Source organism: Sciurus vulgaris (genome assembly GCF_902686455.1).
Source record: "Sciurus vulgaris genome assembly, chromosome: 4".
Lineage (NCBI taxonomy): Eukaryota > Metazoa > Chordata > Mammalia > Rodentia > Sciuridae > Sciurus > Sciurus vulgaris.
The window spans coordinates 52,961,241-52,980,955 of NC_136464.1; the positions used below are offsets into that span (position 1 = coordinate 52,961,241).

The window sequence follows — 19,715 nt, forward strand, 5'->3', positions numbered from 1 at the left end:
GCCCGTTAGTGATGATTTATGTGTTCTCCCAAACTGGCCTGTTTAAAACTTCTTACTGTCTGTACCAAAAGTTACTGGATATATACAGTCACATGGAACATGAGGTAGTTAACTTAGACTTCATTTTTTTTAAATGTTATTTTTATACTGATAGCTGCTTTAGGAAAGGGCATCAGATATAAATTAAAACTGACTAATCTGAATCCTTAATTTACTAGACTCAAGCCACAATGACTTCTATACTTGATTTTTATATGAAGCAAATTAAGTAAACAGCAACAAAAGATATAAAAGAATTCAAATATGGATAATACATACTTTTTGTCTTTGAGGATTTTATGCTTTGAGAGAAAATCACATATATACTTTAAAAATGGCATAATAATTCAGTTTGGAGATGTCAAGAAATGCTTCCTGGTGAAGGTGACATGAACTGGGCCTTGAATGAGTATCATTTTGCAGAGACAGACACTGTCAGCAGAAGGGAAAACAGGTAACTATTGACAGGACAAAGCATGTTTTAGGAAATAGTAAAAGATGGGTTGTAAATTGGGGGTAGGAAGCATGCCTGTAATCCCAGCTACTTGGGAAGCTGAGGCAGGAGGATCCAAGGTCAGCCTGGACAACTTAGCAAGACCCTGTCTCAAAATAAAATAATATAAAATAAAATAAAAGGGCTGGGGATGTAGCTCAGTAGTAGAGAGCTTGCCTAGCATGCATGATGCCCTGGGTTAAATCCCCAGTACTGCAGGGGGGGAAAAAAAAAAAAAAAAAAAAAAAAAAAAGAGTCAGTTGTGTTTGAAGACATGGCAGAAGAGGTAAGATGGGGACAGAATGTCAAGGATCTTGTAGGATGTGGTATGGATACCTCAACCAATAGAGAGTCAGCCAAAATCTCTGAGAAGGGAAGCACATGATTACATTGCTTTTGGAGAACAAATCCTGGCACAAGTAGGGAGTATGAACTTACTAAGAAAGAGACTGGTACCAGAGATATCCAATAGGAGTCTCCTGCAATATTCTAGGAATTTTAAAAAAAAATATATAAAATATATATAAAATAAAATATATATATATATTTTAGTTATAGATGGATACGATACCTTTATTTTTTTATGTGGTGCTGAGCATTGAACCCAGGGCCTTACACACATGCTAGGTGAGCACAATAGCACTGAGCCAGAACCCCAGCCCCCAGGAATGTTTCTTTTTTCTTTTTTTTTTCTTTTTAGATGTTGATAGACCTTTATTTTATTCATTTATTGATATGTGGTGCTGAGAGTCGAACCCAGTGCCTCACACATGCTAGGTAAGTGCTCTACCACTGAGCCACACCCCAGCCCCAGGAATGGTTCTTAAAGTATGGCGCTAGGCTAGCAGCTTCAGCATCATCTAAGCCCCACCACAGACTTATTATGAATTCTAGTTTTGTGCTTCAACTGTGCAAAGCATTTAAGGCCAGAAAGAAGACCAGTATAACTAGAGTAGGCAGGCAAAGGTAAAAGCCTTAGGAGAAATGCTGGGACAGCAGATCATATAGATCCTTTTATAACACTACAGGAGCTTGGATTTTCAGTCTAAGTGCAACGAGAAGAACTGCATGCTTGTAGGCAGGGGAATGAAATAATTTAACTTTTCCTTTAATACCTTCATTTTATTTATTCATTTTTTTTTAACGTGGCGCTAATGTTAGGCAAGTGCTTTGCCACTGAGCCCAACCAGCAGCTCTAACTTCTTTTATTATTATTATTGTTGTTATTTTTACAGGCTGCATTTTGATTCATTGTACACAAATGGGGTACAAATTTTCATTTCTATTGTTGTGCATAACATAGATTCAACTCATTCATGTAATCATACATGTACATAGGGTAATGATGTCCGTCTTATTCCACCATCTTTCATATCCCTGCTCACTCCCCACTCTCATTTCCTGATACGTAATCTAAATTCCTTCATTCTTCTCTCACCCCCACCCCCATTATATATCATCATCCATTTATTAGGGAAACCTAACTTCTTTTTAATGCTTATTTTGGCTACTTTGCAGAAAATAGAAAGAAGGGCCAGAAAGACTGAATGCATGGATATTGGTTAGGAAGCTAATGCATTAAGTGGAAAATGATCTGAGCTAAAGTCATGGCCAAGAAGTGGACCAAATGGATACATTCGAGATACAATCTTACCACTGAATCTAACGAACTCCCCCCCCACCCCAAGGTTTAAAAGGAGGGGATGGGAGGACTCCAAGGTGCCTAGCTTGAGATGTAAAGTATCTGATGTTTCATGTATTGTGTGACAGGTGGATCATGTTGTGAGGAATGTTTTCAGAACTGCATATATGGAAAGAAGGACAGATAAGACATGCAAACATACAAAAAAAACTTTATTTTTTTTTGTACTGGGGATTGAACTCAGGGACACTCAACCACTGAGTCACATCCCCAGTCCTTTTTAAATTTTATTTAGAGACAGGGTCTCACTGAGTTGCTTAGCACCTCACTTTTTCTGAGGTTGGTTTTGAACTTGTGATCCTCCTGCTGCAGCCTTCCGAGGATTATAGGCGAGCACCACCTTGCCCAGCCAAACTTAAGTTTTTACATAATCCACCCATCCATTACCCTTTTAAGACAAATCACATCACATCCAACACTGTAGAGGGGTTCGGTTGAATCAACTGAACCCAGTACTAGCAACTTATAGTTCTGCCAGTGTCCCACTTGAAATGATGTACAAAAGGTGAATTGAGCTAACTTGATGTTCTCTTTCAGGGGCCAGAATGTAAGACAAAGACAGGCTGTGAGGCTGGAAGAAGCAGACATACAGGGCAGCTGAGGAACATGGTCAAGTAAAGCACTGAAGTGGAAATCCATGCTGCTGAGGTCTCCAGAACTGACTTGAATCTGGGATCACCATTTGGTTCCCCATTTAGTGAAAACCTCCAGTTTTGGTTCTTGTTTGAGATTCACTGAGATTCTTCTTATAGTAGATAACATTAAATCCTTACTATAGATCAGACATTGAGCTTTATAAACATTACTTCATTTAACTTTCATAAAAACCCACATGAGATAGGCACTCTTTATCTTCATTTGTATAGATGAGGAAACTGAGGCTTAGAGTTGTTAAGTAGTTTGTTCATAGTTCCTGTCTGTACTGCTCTAACCAAGTACCTGAGAATGGATTACTTATAAAAGTTTATTTTGTTCAATAAAATAAACAAAAAGTTCAAGATCAAGGCACTGGCATTGGGTATCTGGTGAGGGCCTTCTGTTCACATGACAGAAGATAGAAGGGAGCAAGAAAAGCGAGCTAGCTAAAAGTTTCATGAAGTCTCTCTTTTAATCCCATTAATGGGGGGAGAGCCTAATCACCTCTTAATACCATCATACTGGCAACACTTGAATTTTGGAGGGGACACACTCAAACTATTAACATTCCCAGAATTAGTTAAGGGTGGTACCAAGATTCAAACACATCTTTTAACCAGCTGTCTGAATTACTATACTACACTATACTATAATGTCTTCCATAATGCTGTGTGCTTCCTTACCAGAGAAAGAAAAACAATTTGTTGACCCAAACAAGGTAAAATAGGTTTGTTGCTTTTATCCAAACGAGTCAGATGAAACAATGTCCTAAAGCTGATGCATGGCTGCCCTACTGTACCCTGACTCTTCCCCATGCTGCAGTTTCCCTCACATAGTTGTCATTCTCTAGTAAACTGAATAAATAAATCCCTGTATTGTGGGATTTTGAAATGCACATTTAAAAATAAGATGATATATTGTAATCATTAAATCCATATACTTTTGTACTCTCTTCAGCAGCACATGTACTAATATTGGAACAATACAGAGAAGATTAGCATGGCCCCTGAGCAAGGGTGACACGCAAATTTGTTAAATGTTCTATATTAAAAAAAAAATCCACATATTTTCTTTCTCCTCTGTCTTTGAATACTTTAACACAGAAGAAAGATCTAAATACAACTGTGAAAAACAAATTTTCTTCTCTACCATTTGAAAAAGAGCTCTAGTAGTATTCTTTTATGTAACAAAATTTTACAACATGCTACTTCATGACTTAAGAACTGGACTCAGGGTAGAATCTGGCTTAGAACTACATGTGCAGATCAACATATGACATAACATTTCAAAGTCAAAGAAAACTCCCAACATCTTTTGTTGTCTTTCTGACAGTCGATTACCCTAGTTTTAGAATTGGTCATCCTTCAGATATCATAAGTTTTCATCAGTCATGTGGGCAGCCTAAGGCAGTGGTGCAAGAAGGCATGAGAAGTTTACAGTGAAACACTGAATAATCTATTGTAGATATGGAGAAGACACATTAAATATAATAGCCAAACTTGCTTTTAATAAATTTTTATTTTATGTTCATCATCCTGAGTGATCTTTTTCCAACTATGATGTTTTTCAAGTCATCTGCAACAGGGCAGGTAGAGCGTTTAAAAGACTTTCACCAAGTTCAATGCTAATGCGGTTTCTACAGAGGGCGAGCAACCCTTCACTCTGACTCATCTCTTGCTCAATATGGATTTACTTTTATCATTAAGATGACAACTAAAAGCAAGCTAGAAAATGGATGAAATTGGAGAATATTATGCTAAGTGAGAGAAGCCAATCTCAAAAAGCCAAAGGACGAATGATATCGCTAATAAGTGGATGATGACACATAATGGGGGGAGGGAAGGGTTAGTGGTAGGGTTAGAGTTAGGGTTAGGGAGGGGGGCAAGTATGGAGGAAGGAAGCTCTGTATAGAGGGAAAAGAGGGGTGGGGGGAAGGGAAAAAATAACAGAATGAATCAAACAACATTACTCTATGTAAATTTGTGATTACACAAATGGTATGCCTTTACGCCATGTACAAAGAGAGAAGCAACATGTATCCCATTTGTTTACAATAAAAAAAAATAAAAGCAAGCTAGAATACTTTATAATCTTCTTTTTTTTAATGTTTTCCTTTCCAATCTGTATACATTTTACTTCTTTTTTAAAATTTTTTTTTTTTTTTTTTTTTTTTAGGTTTTGATGAACCTTTATTATTTATTTACTTATACGCAGTGCTGAGAATTGAACCCAGTGCCTCACACATGCTAGGCAAGAGCTCTACCTCTGAGCCACAATCCTAACCCCTTTAGAATCTTTTTTAATGAAGGTATTTAGAAAACCAAAATGGCATTGACAGTTTTATGTGTCTATGTCATGTTGTGGGCAAAGACATGTCAGTGTACTAAAGATGATAACTTTTTTTTCCTACAAGGACACATTTGAAGTCGTCTGGTAATTGTTTTACCAATTCATTAAAGGTGATTTTTCAGAAAAAGCATGCATTTCTTTAGCTAGTATGAGTACATACTACTGTCTCTCTACACTGGTTTTGGCTCTAATTGTATTTTAGTGAGAGCCTAATTACTAGAATGAGAAAAATCTAAAAATCTTTAGCCATTTCATTCCTATGTTAAACAAGTCACAACCCTGAAATCTTGCTGTACCTGAAAACACTGTTACAAGTGCTTGGCTATTATTACTAGAGGAAAGTTTTAATAAAAGCTAATTAAGCTACGAAACTCCCAAGTGGTTAACTGATTTTAGGGGCTAAATTTCTAGTACTTCTAATTATCCTCTGATGGCTTTACTTAGTGTTTCACAACCATGACAGATGACAATGAAAAACTGCAGTGAAATTCATCCATCCTGACACTGTGCTAAGCATCAGCTTCTCCCTCTCCAAGTAAAATCAATACTCTGTTTGAGTAAACACGTTTACAGCTTTATTAGGATGTCTTGCTTGTTCTGTAACAGCTACTTGAAGCTGTGGTAACAAATCGACTCAACTCAGTTAAACCTAGAGAGCTGGGTAAGAGGCCCATCGATAAGGTTGTTATAAAAATAAACTGCAGGAGATCAGAAAGCTGGAGCAAACAGTCTGGTAAATGTCAATATTTTCCCTTACAGAGGATGACAAAAACAGTGAGATAATGTGGGAAGTCTTTTTCCCCCCTGAAAAATGTTTCTGTTTCAGTGGGATAAAAGCATTTCTACTTTTTGTACACAGCTCTTCTGAATGAAATTTTCACTTAATTCCCATATGAATCCAAAATAGGAAGTTAAATAAATACTTGGCATTTTTCATGCCATTTCACATTCTTTATTTTCCTTAATATTTACAGACATATTTTGATCTTCACTAGCTTTATAAAATAATCTTATCCAAATTATGGGAATATCAGTGATGGCTCAGCCTCAACTTCTTTTCATTAAAGAAACAAAAGTTTTATCATCTACCTTTGGGAGGTCATTTCAATGGAATGCTCACTCTTGTACTACTATCTGTCAGACTGATGTTATACCTTTAAAATTAGGCCTTCCATGTTTTTGCATTTAACAAGAGCAGACAGTGCTGCTTTACACAGGCCGCACAATCTCTTGATTAGTAGTGGCGTGAATACAATATCTGCTATCTATTAGGAGCAAGCCTCCATTGTGGCCACAGCTCTACCAAACAAGGACTCATAGATTCTCATTTAGATGTCCACAGGTTGCTCAAAGAAGTAACATCTGGCAGGAAATTCCCACTTCAATTTGGCTAGTTTAGACTATCCAGATGGGACAAAGTAATGGTTTCCCCTTGCTGAAAAGTGCTCGCGTGTAAACTTTTTTGCCTTTTACAATTCTATGTAGTCTAGTTAGTGAATTTTGTTTTGTTTTGACTTCATATTGACTACAATTACCAACTAGTTATTAACTCACATAACAACCTGTAACCCATATGTTAGAAAACTCAGATCTTTTAGGGGGAAAAAATCAGCAAATATTACATTTTGAAATAACTTAAAAAGCTAATGTGCCTGCCAGGGTAAGGTCTGACCTAGCAGGTATTTGCATAATGAAAACCAAAGCTTAAGTGATACCACATGGTACAATGGCTGACTGGTACAAGAAGTCAATTCACAGCAAAAGTTCCTTCACCTTCATAACAGCAAAACACACACTCCTAACAAACTGCACAACTAAGAAGCAATGCATGTAATACACAGGTTCAGGGGCACTGCTGCAGCTATGAGAAAAACTTTAGTGTCTTAGAGATATCGATATATCTGTGAGGATCATTTATTCCCTTTTTGTGGTGGCTAATAATGGAAACTTGTTTAGTTCTACTAACAGAGCTTGGGACACTGTATTTGAATTTAAAACCAAACCCCTCCAATTTAAAAATACTTATTGGGGCTGAGAGTAAAGCTCAGGGACAAGAATGCTTGCTCAAGGCTGTGGGTTCAGTTTGCAGTACTAGGGGAAATTAAAAAAGACTTATTGGGACAAGGTCATAGCTGTTAGAAAAAGATGATATGCTATTTATGTGAGGCTATAATCATGTCCTTATTCATTAGCAAGAGAACTAATTTTGTTACTAGTTAACTCAATTATTAAAAATCCTGTATTTGGTCAACTGCCATTGTCTCAAGGGATGATTCTAAAATTTTAAAAGTGTTTGATGATGGAAACATTTTAACTTGCCATTTATTTCGTGGGCTAGAAATAAGACATATATCTAAACTTTATAAAAATGTCAATATTAACTAGACAATTAAATGAAAAATATATTAAGCACCTGTGTTTATAGCCCAGGTTGGGGAATTCATATCCAAAGTGAGAGAAGCTGCTAATTTAGTAACCATATTGCTACTTTTTTTGTTTTATTCAGACCTTCACTGATATTAAAGTCTTATAATAGCAAAGATAGCATTTAATGCGTATCGTTATGTAATTTGAACTACTGTGTCTAATGATTTATTTGCCATGGCAAGGACTTCTGCTAGGTCTTAAGGTTGGCTGGGTTCTGCATCAGTGCAACCCACATGTGACTTTATTTACTTTAAATTATATTAATTACAAAGCCAACAAAGGGCATTATAAAAATATTTAAACACCATTGAGACACATGTTTTGATGTCACATGTCAAAAAGTGAGAATTGCATCCTCTCACCTTCAAAATATACCCACAGGGACTGAGGAGATAGCTCAGTCAGTAGAGTGCTTGCCTTGTAAGCACAAGGCCCTGGGTTCGATCCCCAGCACCCCAAAAAAAAAAAAAAAAAAATATATATATATATATGTACATATATATATATATACACACACACCCACAGCTAGGTGGTGTGTTTCCCCTCGGGACTTTTACATGCATTTATAAATATAACTTAAACATATAAGGCCACTTAAAATAAAATATAAATGACATCATATCATACTTATTGTCCTGTAACATTATTATTTTTTTTTTGTGGTGCTGGGAATTGAACCCATGGTCTTGTGCTCGCAAGGCAAGCACTTTACTGACTGAGCTATCTCCCCAGCCTTCTGTGACTTTTTCATGCTCACTTATCAAGAAATCATCCAGAAGGTTTATGTGAAGAAATAGGCTAGATATTATGTAAGCCCCAAATCTAACACTTGAATATCATCACTACTCTATTTTAGGGCCGTAAGAAACCTGGCCAAATAATTTTTCAGAATGAACAACTAAATATAATTGGTAGATAATTCTTAGCCTTTTGGATTTTTATAGAACATTGAAACTTCCCAAAAAAGATTTTAGGGATAAACTTAAGTTTGTCAAACTTTAATTATGGTAGGTAAGAATATTTAAAATTTTTCATTAATTCTAATATTGTTAATAAATGAGGTATAATTTAACTCCCCCAAAGTAGAAAAGACAAGATTTAAGAATGAATACGTTTAGTTTTATGAGAGCTTACATATTACCCCTACCTTATTCATACTGATACTGACTTATAAAAACAGACTGGTAGCAGTCCACAGACCAGTGTTTAGAAAATCACTTGGGCTGTTTTTCCTTACTTGGAGGGGAAAATAAGATGATATAGTACTGGAAGGTAGTATATGGCAAAATGGTTAAGAATAAAACTTCTGGGTTAAATGCCGAGTTTGAATTCTGGCTTTCAGTGTGATATTGGGCAGATTACTTACTCTTACATCTAAGGTCAGAGGGACAGATTTTAGAGATAAAAAAATGGATTTTTGCTTTAGGTCAGTGTTTTGGAGGTGGTTAGTTATGCATCAAAAGCTAACAAGTACACATTGTATGAATCAGATAAAGTAGGTGAAATTGTCTAGATCCATGTCATAGCAGCAGGGACCACTAGAGGATTCAAGGTAGTTGCAAGTGGTTCACTAATATTCTAAGTCAGGAAACTGACACACATATATTTTGTCATATCACAATTGTAAGCAAATGAACTTTAGAAATTTTACTTATGACATTTCCTGTGACCCTCTGCCACTAAATGCGATCTTTTCATGTCGACATCTTTTTCTTGGAAAAATAAACAGGAAAACTAAGGTCCACATTTGAACTTCGGTGTCTGATAACCTACATGGTTCAGACCATCTCTGTCTTACTGAAATCACAACAAGATAAAGACCTTTGAATTCCATTATCTATTTACAATTGCTTTTAGATGGAGGCCATCTAGGATATTAAATCTTTGAGGGAATATTTGTGCTTTATGAGAAACTCCAGATCTTACCCTAAAATTATCCTGTATTTCATATGAACTAAAGTGATTTCTCTCTCTCTCTCTCTCTCTCTCTCTTTCACAGCTGCAGAAGAATAATCTTTACCTCTAACTATAGAAGGCTTAAATAATCATGGGCAGGGAGGGTTCTTAGAATTCGGTCCTGGTCCAACTTCAGCTTATCTAAGTCTGGATTTATAACACTAGTAATGTTATAAATGTTATAACACTAGTAATGAAGCATCTATTTTGCAAGGGTGTGAATATCTTTTCCCTTGCATTCTTGATCTGCTGTCTGTGGTGAATATTTCATGTTCTTAAAAACCAAGTCAATTCCATATTTCCTTTGTTGATTTTAAAACAATTTTTTGTTTAAGCAATAAAACACAGAAGAGGTCCTACTAGAGTAGCAAAAGAAGGAAAGGTGGTATTATTGCTGTAGGGATGGTCAGTAGTGGGCAGCCTGGTCACTACTAAGTAAATCCCTAAGAGTGGATCATAAGAAGGTTTTGATTTTTGAGTAAAGAAATGTAACAACATACTGAACACCCATCAAGTTATTTTCTAGTCTTCTGAGTTGGAAAGCAAATGAATGGGTGGGTACAGAAAAAAGAACAAGTCACAAGAATTTTGCACCATTTCCTTGCACATCACTATGAAACAGCAATTAAGAATTAGGGAGGAAGCTACAAATGTTTGGGAACAAACAAACGTGGTAAGGATAGAAAATACAAAGATAATTAGAGAATCTGCAGCTCTCAGAATAATAGACAGGTGTTACATGAAGAGGAAGCAACATCCTTGTTCTGCAAACAAAAATTTTTTAACCCAAATCCTTTTCTAAACATGGACTATGGAATGAAATTAACATTCCATTTTCTTAGATGGGGAATAGAATAATTATTTACATTGTGATTGCTAAGTGGCCTTAAGAGTCATTTGCATATCATGGGTAATCTTTTTTTTTTAGGATAATACATTTCTCCTGCTAAGGTTGTGATGAGAATTTTGAAAATCAAAGGTACTCAGAGGTAGCATGGTTACCTTACTATCGCTCAAAATAAAATATTCTAAGTTACAGATGGCTCTTGACCATACTTAATGAAAGGTTTGATTTTAAGAATGCTGGTCCTTAGGTGAGGTCTCTAGTCTTTTACCTGAGAATTGTACACTTGTGTCTGGACATAATCTGTCAAAGGTATACTCACTTTCAGTCTAAAGATGATTTGTAGGTCTAGTTCAGAAACTTAGAGTTCCCATAAAACAAATGACTAAATAATATTAGATTAACACATGCTGGTATTGACAGCCTAGTGGGAACATATTGATTAGGTCCCCTTTCATGTTATTTGTTACGATTTTTCTTCTTGGTTTCATTTACTGGGAAGACATAGAGGGGAAGAGATTTCACTGGGAACAATGACAGTGCCTGTCACAAAATGTTCTCAATGTTTCCATTTGTTACTATGGCAGTGACAAAGAGGTTCCAAATGAAAAGGCAGACCTGCTGTGACAAAGCACAGCAGGACAACAGAAGACATTTTCTCCTGACCTGGGAAATTAGGAAATCATACTTAGAGATTATAGAATTGTCTCTATTTCAAAAGGTACAATCCTAGCACTTGGGCTTTTGAGGAAGAATGTGAAAAGAGTAGTTTCATCAGGGCTGGCCAGCGACAAATAAAGAGCAAAGGTTACCAAGTGCTTAAGACCTCCAAATAGAACAAGGAGGTATGCTTGTTAAGGCTAAAGGAATTTGTCACTGTATCTAAACCTCTGAAACTAAACTATGAATTTACGTATATTTGGGGTACTTATTTGAAAATTTATACATGAAAATCCATGATGAAGTCAGGGACTGTATATCTTTTAACTGGCTAAAAGGAACACAGCACTCTTGAACTGAATTATTTCATTAGAACATAGCTGGAGTAATGGTTTATCTAAAAACTTGAAATTTATGAAAAGAAAATTATTGTTCTTTGGCAAGTTAAATCACCATAAAGTAGATTGGAATATAGATATGCCAAGTCACAAAAGACAGAAATACTCTCAGGCCAGTGAAACTTGAAAGTAACAGGATGAATATATTATCTGTCTAAAGATAGAATATGTCAATCAGAAAGGAGATATGTTAATCAGGCAATGAAGCAAGAAAAAGAAACTACTTAGGAAATGTAAAAGTTGCCAGCGCCTCTCCATTCCTGTCCAGGATAGAACAAGTTTTAACAGTGGGATTAATTTCTAATTCCTGTAGAAAGGCTCTCCCTGGTGTGGAGATGGGAACAGGGGATTTTAATCAAGGGAATTTTTAGTATTTGCAACTAACAAGACCATCTCTATTGTAAGATGATTCCATCAGATAGCTTAGCCTAGTGCTATTAAAACAGTTGATTTTATAACTTCCTTTATTCAGATACCATATTAACCAAGCAAATCTATGATCTGGCTTTCTGGATCTCTGTAGTGCAGCTGATTCTACTATGTAGGAAACAGTTCCTGGTTCACACTCACCAGGGACTACAGTCCTTCATTTCTTTGCTTTTGGTTTCTTTCTTTTATGCAACAAACTTACCTTAGAGTCCTCACCACCTTATCTGATAACAAAGGCCCCTTTCAATAAATGAAGTCATCTACGCATATAACAGAAAGAATCTCTTTGGCAAAACCAAAGAGCTTTTGTCAGGAAGGCTGATCTGTGGTTCTCAGTTTTAATGCTGAGATTTCTCTTAACGATTAGAGAAGCAGTAGAGTGCAGTGGCTAAGAGCACTGACTCTAGAGCCAGAATGCCTGGATCTGAATCCTGCTTCTGCTACTCTCTAGTTATGAGACTGGGCATGTTTGTTAATCTCTCTCTGTCTCGGTTTTCTCATCAGTAAGACAGGGTTAAAAATAACCTACCTTGCTGGGTGTAGTGGCATACGTCCATAATCCCAGTTACTCAGGAGGCTAAGGCAGGAGGATTATAAATTTGAAGCCTGCCTGGGCAACCTGGTGAAACCTAAGCTCAAAATAAAATAAAGGGATAGGGATGTAGCTCAGCAGTAGAGTGCTTGCCTAACATGAGTGAGGTCCAGGATTCAATTCCCAGTACCACAAAAAACAAAACAAAACAAAACAAATAACCTCCCTCCAACTACCACGTGAAGCTTTTTTGAACATTAAATTAGTCGATACATGTAAAATGACTGGCTAGTATGGTATAATATAAAGGGTATCTATTGCTATTACTGTATAGTTTGACTTACACAGAATAGTGAATAGGCAAAACCAGCTTTAAGCAATAAATTAATGAATTAATAGGGTGTTCCTCTCATTGCACGACCTAGTGTTCTGAGATCTGATTACCCTGGGAACTGATCAGAGTGGGCTTAAAGCAAGAAAAATGGCTACCAATTGAGGTATTACAAGTGAAGTACTGACTAGTTTCAGCCTGCCTTATACTTTGTCTACTCTCATTTCAACAGTGTGTGGTAAAACTGTTTGGAGACTGGATCAGCTAAAAATGGATAAATGGAAGGTGCCAATGCTAACCCAGGAGTTGGCAAACAAAAACCTGTGGGCCAAATGTGGCCAATGGCCTGTTTTTTTTTTTTTTTTTTTTTTTTTGGGTGCTGGGGATCGAACCCAGGGCCTTGTGCTTACAAGGCAAGCACTCTACTGACTGAGCTATCTCCCCAGCCCCTGGCCTGCTTTTTTGTATAGCAGGAGAGCTAAGAAATATTTTTACATTTTTAAAGTGTTCAATATAAAAAAGGAGCAAGCAAGTGAACAAACAAAATGAGAACACACAACACAACCTTGCAAAGTATGAACTATTTACCACCTAGTTGTTTATAAAAAAAGGTTGTAGATCCCTGGTCCACAGTCTCTTTCCTTTTTACTTGACTAACTGAACGCTGATAATAAATATAATGAGGCTAGTTAAGTGGAATGAGATAAAAAGGCTGAAAATCCAAAATTCTATTTGCTTTGATATAATTCATTTATCACTCTAACCATAATGTGTGATATCTAGCTGTTCCTACATCAGTATCCTAAGGATAGCCTATCTCTCCTTCAAAAAGTCTACACATTCTTACCAAGTATTGGCAGCATTATAACTAGTGAGGTATCTATAAAAGAATCTGTTGTTATAGGGTCAGGAAACCCAGAACCAATGGGCCAGAGAAAGTGGCTAATTAGGTTACCATCATATCTATAATGACCACTAGTCCTACTGAATGTCAAAGACAGAATACTTGCTCATGTTAAAGATTCTAAAGTACTTGAGTAATGAACACATGGGGTATTACTGTACAAGTTTCTGGACTAAGATTTCTGGTTTAACAAATTTCTAACCAGAAAATCACTGTTTCTTTAATGTATTATAAAATATGGCTTAACTTTGATTAAAATATTTTTAACCTACATAAATTTATAGAGCATGGAATACGATAAGTAGATGCAAAGTACTCTAATATTACTAATGATGAAGCCTTTCAGAATAAGCAAATAAGAAACAAGCATGACAACAAAATGGAACATTGTCTGGGATATATTCTCTTTCCAAAGAATAGAGGGCAGGGCTGTCCTATATGTTAATAATTCATTTAAGACAGGGTATGAACAGTTTGAGAGAATGAAAAATAAAAAATTTATGTTGGTGAAAAGACCATTAAAATAAAATAATATTGAAAAAAGCATTACATTAAAACCATCACACAAACTTAAGTTTAACTTTCCTATAATTCATTTACCTTCCAGGGAAAGAGGGCAATGGTCAACTCCATTTGACTTTTTTACCTTGTCTTGCTTGAGTTCATGAGAAAGACAGACCAGGAGAGACCCCTTTGGGCTCTCTTTCAGGAATCTATTGCTTTCTAAAGACTATAATCTAGTTTAACTACACTTAACTATAAGGAATTAAGACTCACCAAAAGAGTTTTTGAATTATATTTTGCATCAATTTAAGTCATCAAGCCAAAACTCTTCTGTCTTGATCTTATTTTTGAGTACTCAATCCCAAAGATTAAGTTCTTATAAAACTTGCCAGTTTTTACCTAGTCTGAGATAAAACTTTAAACACTTAACCCTTCCCAGTATAATAAAATCCACTATTGTGTTAGAAACAGATGTTATAACCAAAGGATATAATCCAAAGACACCATCCTTAGTCATTAGCATGATGTTTAATATTCACCACAACTTGTTTTAAAGAACAACAATGTGTTAGCATTTAGGCCTGAGGGCTAGGAATATACTATATACTGTACTTAATGCAGTTTGTTTAGCAATATCTGACATACACAATTAATCTTGTGAAAATGATTGGGGTAGAGCATAATAGCAAATTATCTTTGCCAAACACAAATTCTTCCTGCAGGACAATCTTATGGTATGTTGATAGTAGCAGATGGAAAGAACATTAGGAGTTAACTATTTAAAAGAAAAATTAAGTCATGAAAATTAATAAATTTTGGCCATGTGATAGAGACAAGGGTTAAAACGATTAACTTAGAAGTAAACACAAAATAAATGAGACTGTACCTCCAACAAACGCATCTCCAGCTCCAATGGTGTCAATAATTTCTTTCTGGTCTTGATCCAAGACAGCAAAAGCAGTGACTTCATTTTCTGCAAGTAGAGCCAAAGAAAGGCAAACTGACTTCTTTTTTTAATATCCAAAATACAAGATTATGCAGTAAAGTCTGGCACTCCTTCCTTAGCCATCATTCAAACAGAAAGAGAGGACATGAGTTGTATGTTCTGTACTTGCACACTTGGGTACCAAGGTTCAAAGTTATCTGCAAGCAATGATTTGTAATTTTTAGCAAACTGATGCTGTATGTCTTGTGAGAGTTACACCCAGATAGTTCACATTTTTGGGAATGATTGTAAAGGGTAGTAGTACCTTGTTGGACAGTACAAATGACTGAGCAGAAATTACAAGCTAAAGGAATGTTTATATGGATTGGATCATGCTCTCTAATAAAATTTCAAGCCTGACTGTGCTCCTGGCAGTGAAATCCTGAATAGAGTTAAAAAGCTATAAATTTCAAAAATATATTAATGAGTCTTGGATGCTTCTTTACAGAAAATCACAATGGCACAATAAAAACACTACTATTATTTTGCTATACTATTTCATGCCAATGTCAAGGATTATTGATTTTAGTTGGTTTATGACAAACAACCTAATCCGGTTACTTTTTTGAGAAGGAGACACTATCTGTCAGCTAACAAAAGGGAAAGCTGCCACTGAATGCATGGACAGAACAAAAGGGACAGTGCAATGGGCTTTTGTCCTGGCTTTTGTCTGGGCCAGGGTTTGTTGTTCTGGCTACAGAGTAACCTAATACAGTACTTTAAACTTGATAGATGACAGGTTTGGAGTTGTTTCTAATGGAATCTGGCTCAGAGGACATCTGCAAATGATTGGATAGCATTTTTTATTGGGGACTAGGACTTCTGAAATCACAAATTTGCACCCCTTATGGAGACAAACATGGCTAACAACTTGCCAACTCCAATTCTGACTAAGAACAAGGAACAGGTAAAAGGAGATTTGGGGAATCTAAAGAAAGATCATAATCATCTTAAGAATTATAAAAAGCATATTCTGTCTATCTTTTGCTATTTGCTACTAATGGATACTTTCAAAAAAAGACAAATGCAGACACATTAATGAAAAAAGATCTCCTGGAAAGACTGATGTTCAGGAAGGGGACTCATTTACTTTGCTATCCCTTTGTCCCATATGACTAGAAATGCTAAGAAAACTCTTGCCAGAAGCATCTACTTAAATTCTAAGTAACCAAACTTTTCATACTTTGTAACACTAGGGCTAAAGTGGCAGTAACAAGATCCTGATTAATCTGAAGTTATGGCATAACTTAAATTTTCTAGAAAGCATGAAATACATAGGGCTATATAAGAAAAGGAAAAAAAGAGATGTAAGCAGACCTTATTTGAAATAATTGTGAAAAAGCTGCAGTCTGAGTTAGGAAAAGGTCGGTACCATAAATATTTATAAAGAAATCTGGTTTTATTACTTCCAAGTACAAGTCATACTATAAAGGGAACTAAGAACTATAAAGCCAGAACAAACAGGCACTAAATAAATAAAGTGAGCTAATGACACCATTACTGTTAGTAACAGGGTTATATTATGTAATAATGTGTCTATAAAACATTTTAATTAATAAAAAGAATTAATTACTGGATTTACAGATTTAAAAATAATTACATATAAATGGTAAGTAATTATAATTAGATACAATTCAAAGTTCCTTGGTGGAAAGTCATTCATTTCTGATTGTATATATTTTTATTTATGAATAATATCCTAAGTTGCAGTGGAAGAAATTATCTTATACTCTGTTCTTAAGAATTATGACTTTTGGGCTGGGATGTAACTCAGTGGTAGAACATTTGCCTACCATGCATGAGGTCCTGGGTTCAATACTCAATACTGAAAAAAAAGAAGGAAAAACAACAACCTCCCCACCCCCCAAAAAAAACCCCATGACTCTGATTCCAGCACCACAAAAAAAAAAAAAAAAAAAAAAAAAAAAATCATGACTTTTGCTCTATACTTCTGAAAATCCTAAATAAATGCAGTTTTTTTTTTTTTTTTCCGGTACTGGGGATTGAACCCAGGGCCTTATGCTTGCAAGGCAAGCACTCTACCAACTGAGCTATATCCCCAGCCCATAAATGCAGTTTTAATATACTTTTTTTGGGATATATGGGTAGACTATTGATACATTTATTATTAGTTTTCAGAAGAAATTAAATTTCCTGAAATATGTTAGAATTACTTTGCACCTGTTATATTTCTTAGTGCAAATAAGTATGTTAAAGATATTACATATGTAAAAGACATGTTATTAATTCAGTACAGACACAGCCTAGTATTCATTATTTTTTATTTTTAGAGCACTATGAAAACTACTTTCAAAATAAATCCTGAAAACCTGCAAGATCCTGAAATGTGTTCTGAGTCATGGAAGGAGGATTAATCAATGTTTAATGATATTTAAATTCAATTACATTTTGGTACTTTCTAATTTTTGGAAATGTGGTGATGATCTAAGCTCATTTACAGAGCTATTAAAAAAAAAAAATCACACAACTAACTAAACAGTATTGACCAGCAAGACCTATTTCAGCCATTCTAGACAATTTGTCGTATTAACCTCTGAAGTACCGTTCACGAAAGCTGAAGACACACTTAGAGGCCCAGACATCATTCAGTCAAAGAAGCCCAAGACCTTCACTCATGTGACTCTCATTGGGATCTAGCTTTCTTAAGTATGAAATGGGCCTGGGGTATAGTAACAAGTATCAAAAACTAGCTTTCTGCCTTAATTATAGAAAAATCAAAGCTGTTAGTTCTAATCAAGTACTTCTACTTAAGAGTTTAAGGTTAAAGTTGTACAAATTATTTCTCCATTCTTCTCTAACTTTTTGTAACATGAGAAGGAAAAGGATTGAGAATAATTATTATTCCTTTTTTCCAGACTTCTATGAAACCACTAAATCATGAGCTTCTCCAAGCAGATAGGAAACAACACTAACAATTCAGTTGATAACAGATTTGTTTGGCATTAATTATTACCTAAGACTCTCACGGTACCTTCATCCAAAACAATAAACTTAGTTTACTTAAAATACAAATGATTAATTTCAGACATGATATAGATAGTTTACATAAACAATTTACTCTTCACTTTATATGACACAAACTTCACCACCTAATCACAAGGCTAGTCTAACTAGTGTGAAAACATCTTCATGCATCTATAAAGCAGTCAATTATAGCAGAGAAGGTTAATTTGTGCAAATGCCACAATATTTAGCTGAAAACAATTCAGTCACTCAATGCCAAACAATTATATGAAATGTTTCTGTAGTCTTAATGCCACTAAATTAACTGTATAATTTTACACACATCCTCATGATAATTAATATCCTTAAAAACTTTATCCAAGATATTTTAAGACACCATGTTTTGCCACTGTTTTGTTGATATGCTCCTCAACTGCAGGAAAGCTACAGTTACTGAAGATCCACAGCAGGTTGAAAGGCAGGTGTTTTCAACTTTAAGGTGTAATAGTCACTGCCTTTGCCACTGCCTCCGATCCTGTCAATAGAAGTGGAAAACACAAAAGGTGATGGGAAAGCTTCATTGGAAAATAAAAAGTATAATGAGACAAAACCCCAAACACTTTAAGGTTGTTGCAAGAAGCTCTTGTATCTTGGCTATTCTCCGTGATGAGGAAATTTCCATAGTATTAATGTTTTTGTTTGCTTGTGTGTGTGTGCGTGTGTGTGTGTGTTTAAACTCTTATTTGGAATAACAACAACAACAACAAAAATCTAAGAAAAATATGGGCAATTCTCATACAACATGAATCCGGATTTACTGGTTTTTAACATTTTGCCATTTAACTGCTTTATCATTTCTTCTGATATATACATATTCTTCCAAATATTTTGAGCATAAGTTGCATATATTATGCATTATACTCCTTAATATGTCAATGAGTATTTTCTAAGAACAAAGATATTCTGTTAGGTACTTAGGATATAGTTAATAAACTTAGAAAACATTTTAATTTTATTTAATCTAACATCCATATTCCAATTTTCCTAATTGTCCTACTTTAGGAGGCAAAAACATTTTTCACTTAGTGTTCCTCCGTACCCTGCCCTAGTTTGTTTTAAACAAAAAAGGTATCACCTAACACTACAGAGCAAAATGACCATGATATTGGTCTGGGCAATGATTTTTTTTGGTAAGACTTCAAAAGCATAGGTAATAAGAACAAAAATAGACAAATGGGATTACATCCAACTAAAAAGCTTTTGTACAGCAAAGGGAACAATCAACAGAGTCAAAAGACAACCAACGAAATGGCAGAAAATATTTATACACTATACATCTGTCGAGGGGTTAATATCCAAAATATACAATGAACTCAAACAACTCAATAGCAAGAAAACAACCTCTCAAAAGAAGACATACTAATGGCCAGTAGGTATAAGCAAATATTACTAATGATCTTGAATAGCAAATCAAAATCATAAGCAAGACCCTGCCTCAGAATGTGGTTCAGTGGTTAAATGTCCCTGGGTTCAATCCCCAGCACAAAACAAACAAAACAAAA

The 19,715-nt window shown here is 35.3% G+C and overlaps 1 protein-coding gene across 5 annotated transcripts in view; it reads right to left on the reverse strand.

The window, feature by feature from the left end:
- Nucleotides 1-19,715, reverse strand: part of ADK (adenosine kinase) — a 499,304-nt gene that overhangs the window by 21,559 nt on the left and 458,030 nt on the right. For 4 of the 5 annotated variants that reach the window (XM_079135963.1, XM_079135961.1, XM_079135964.1 and 1 more), the window contains one exon: nucleotides 15,091-15,177. In XM_079135963.1, the coding sequence (XP_078992089.1) occupies nucleotides 15,091-15,177 (87 nt within the window). Of the gene's footprint in view, nucleotides 1-14,866; nucleotides 14,980-15,090; nucleotides 15,178-19,715 lie in introns of those variants that run through there. The other variant, XM_079135965.1, reaches the window with a different exon arrangement.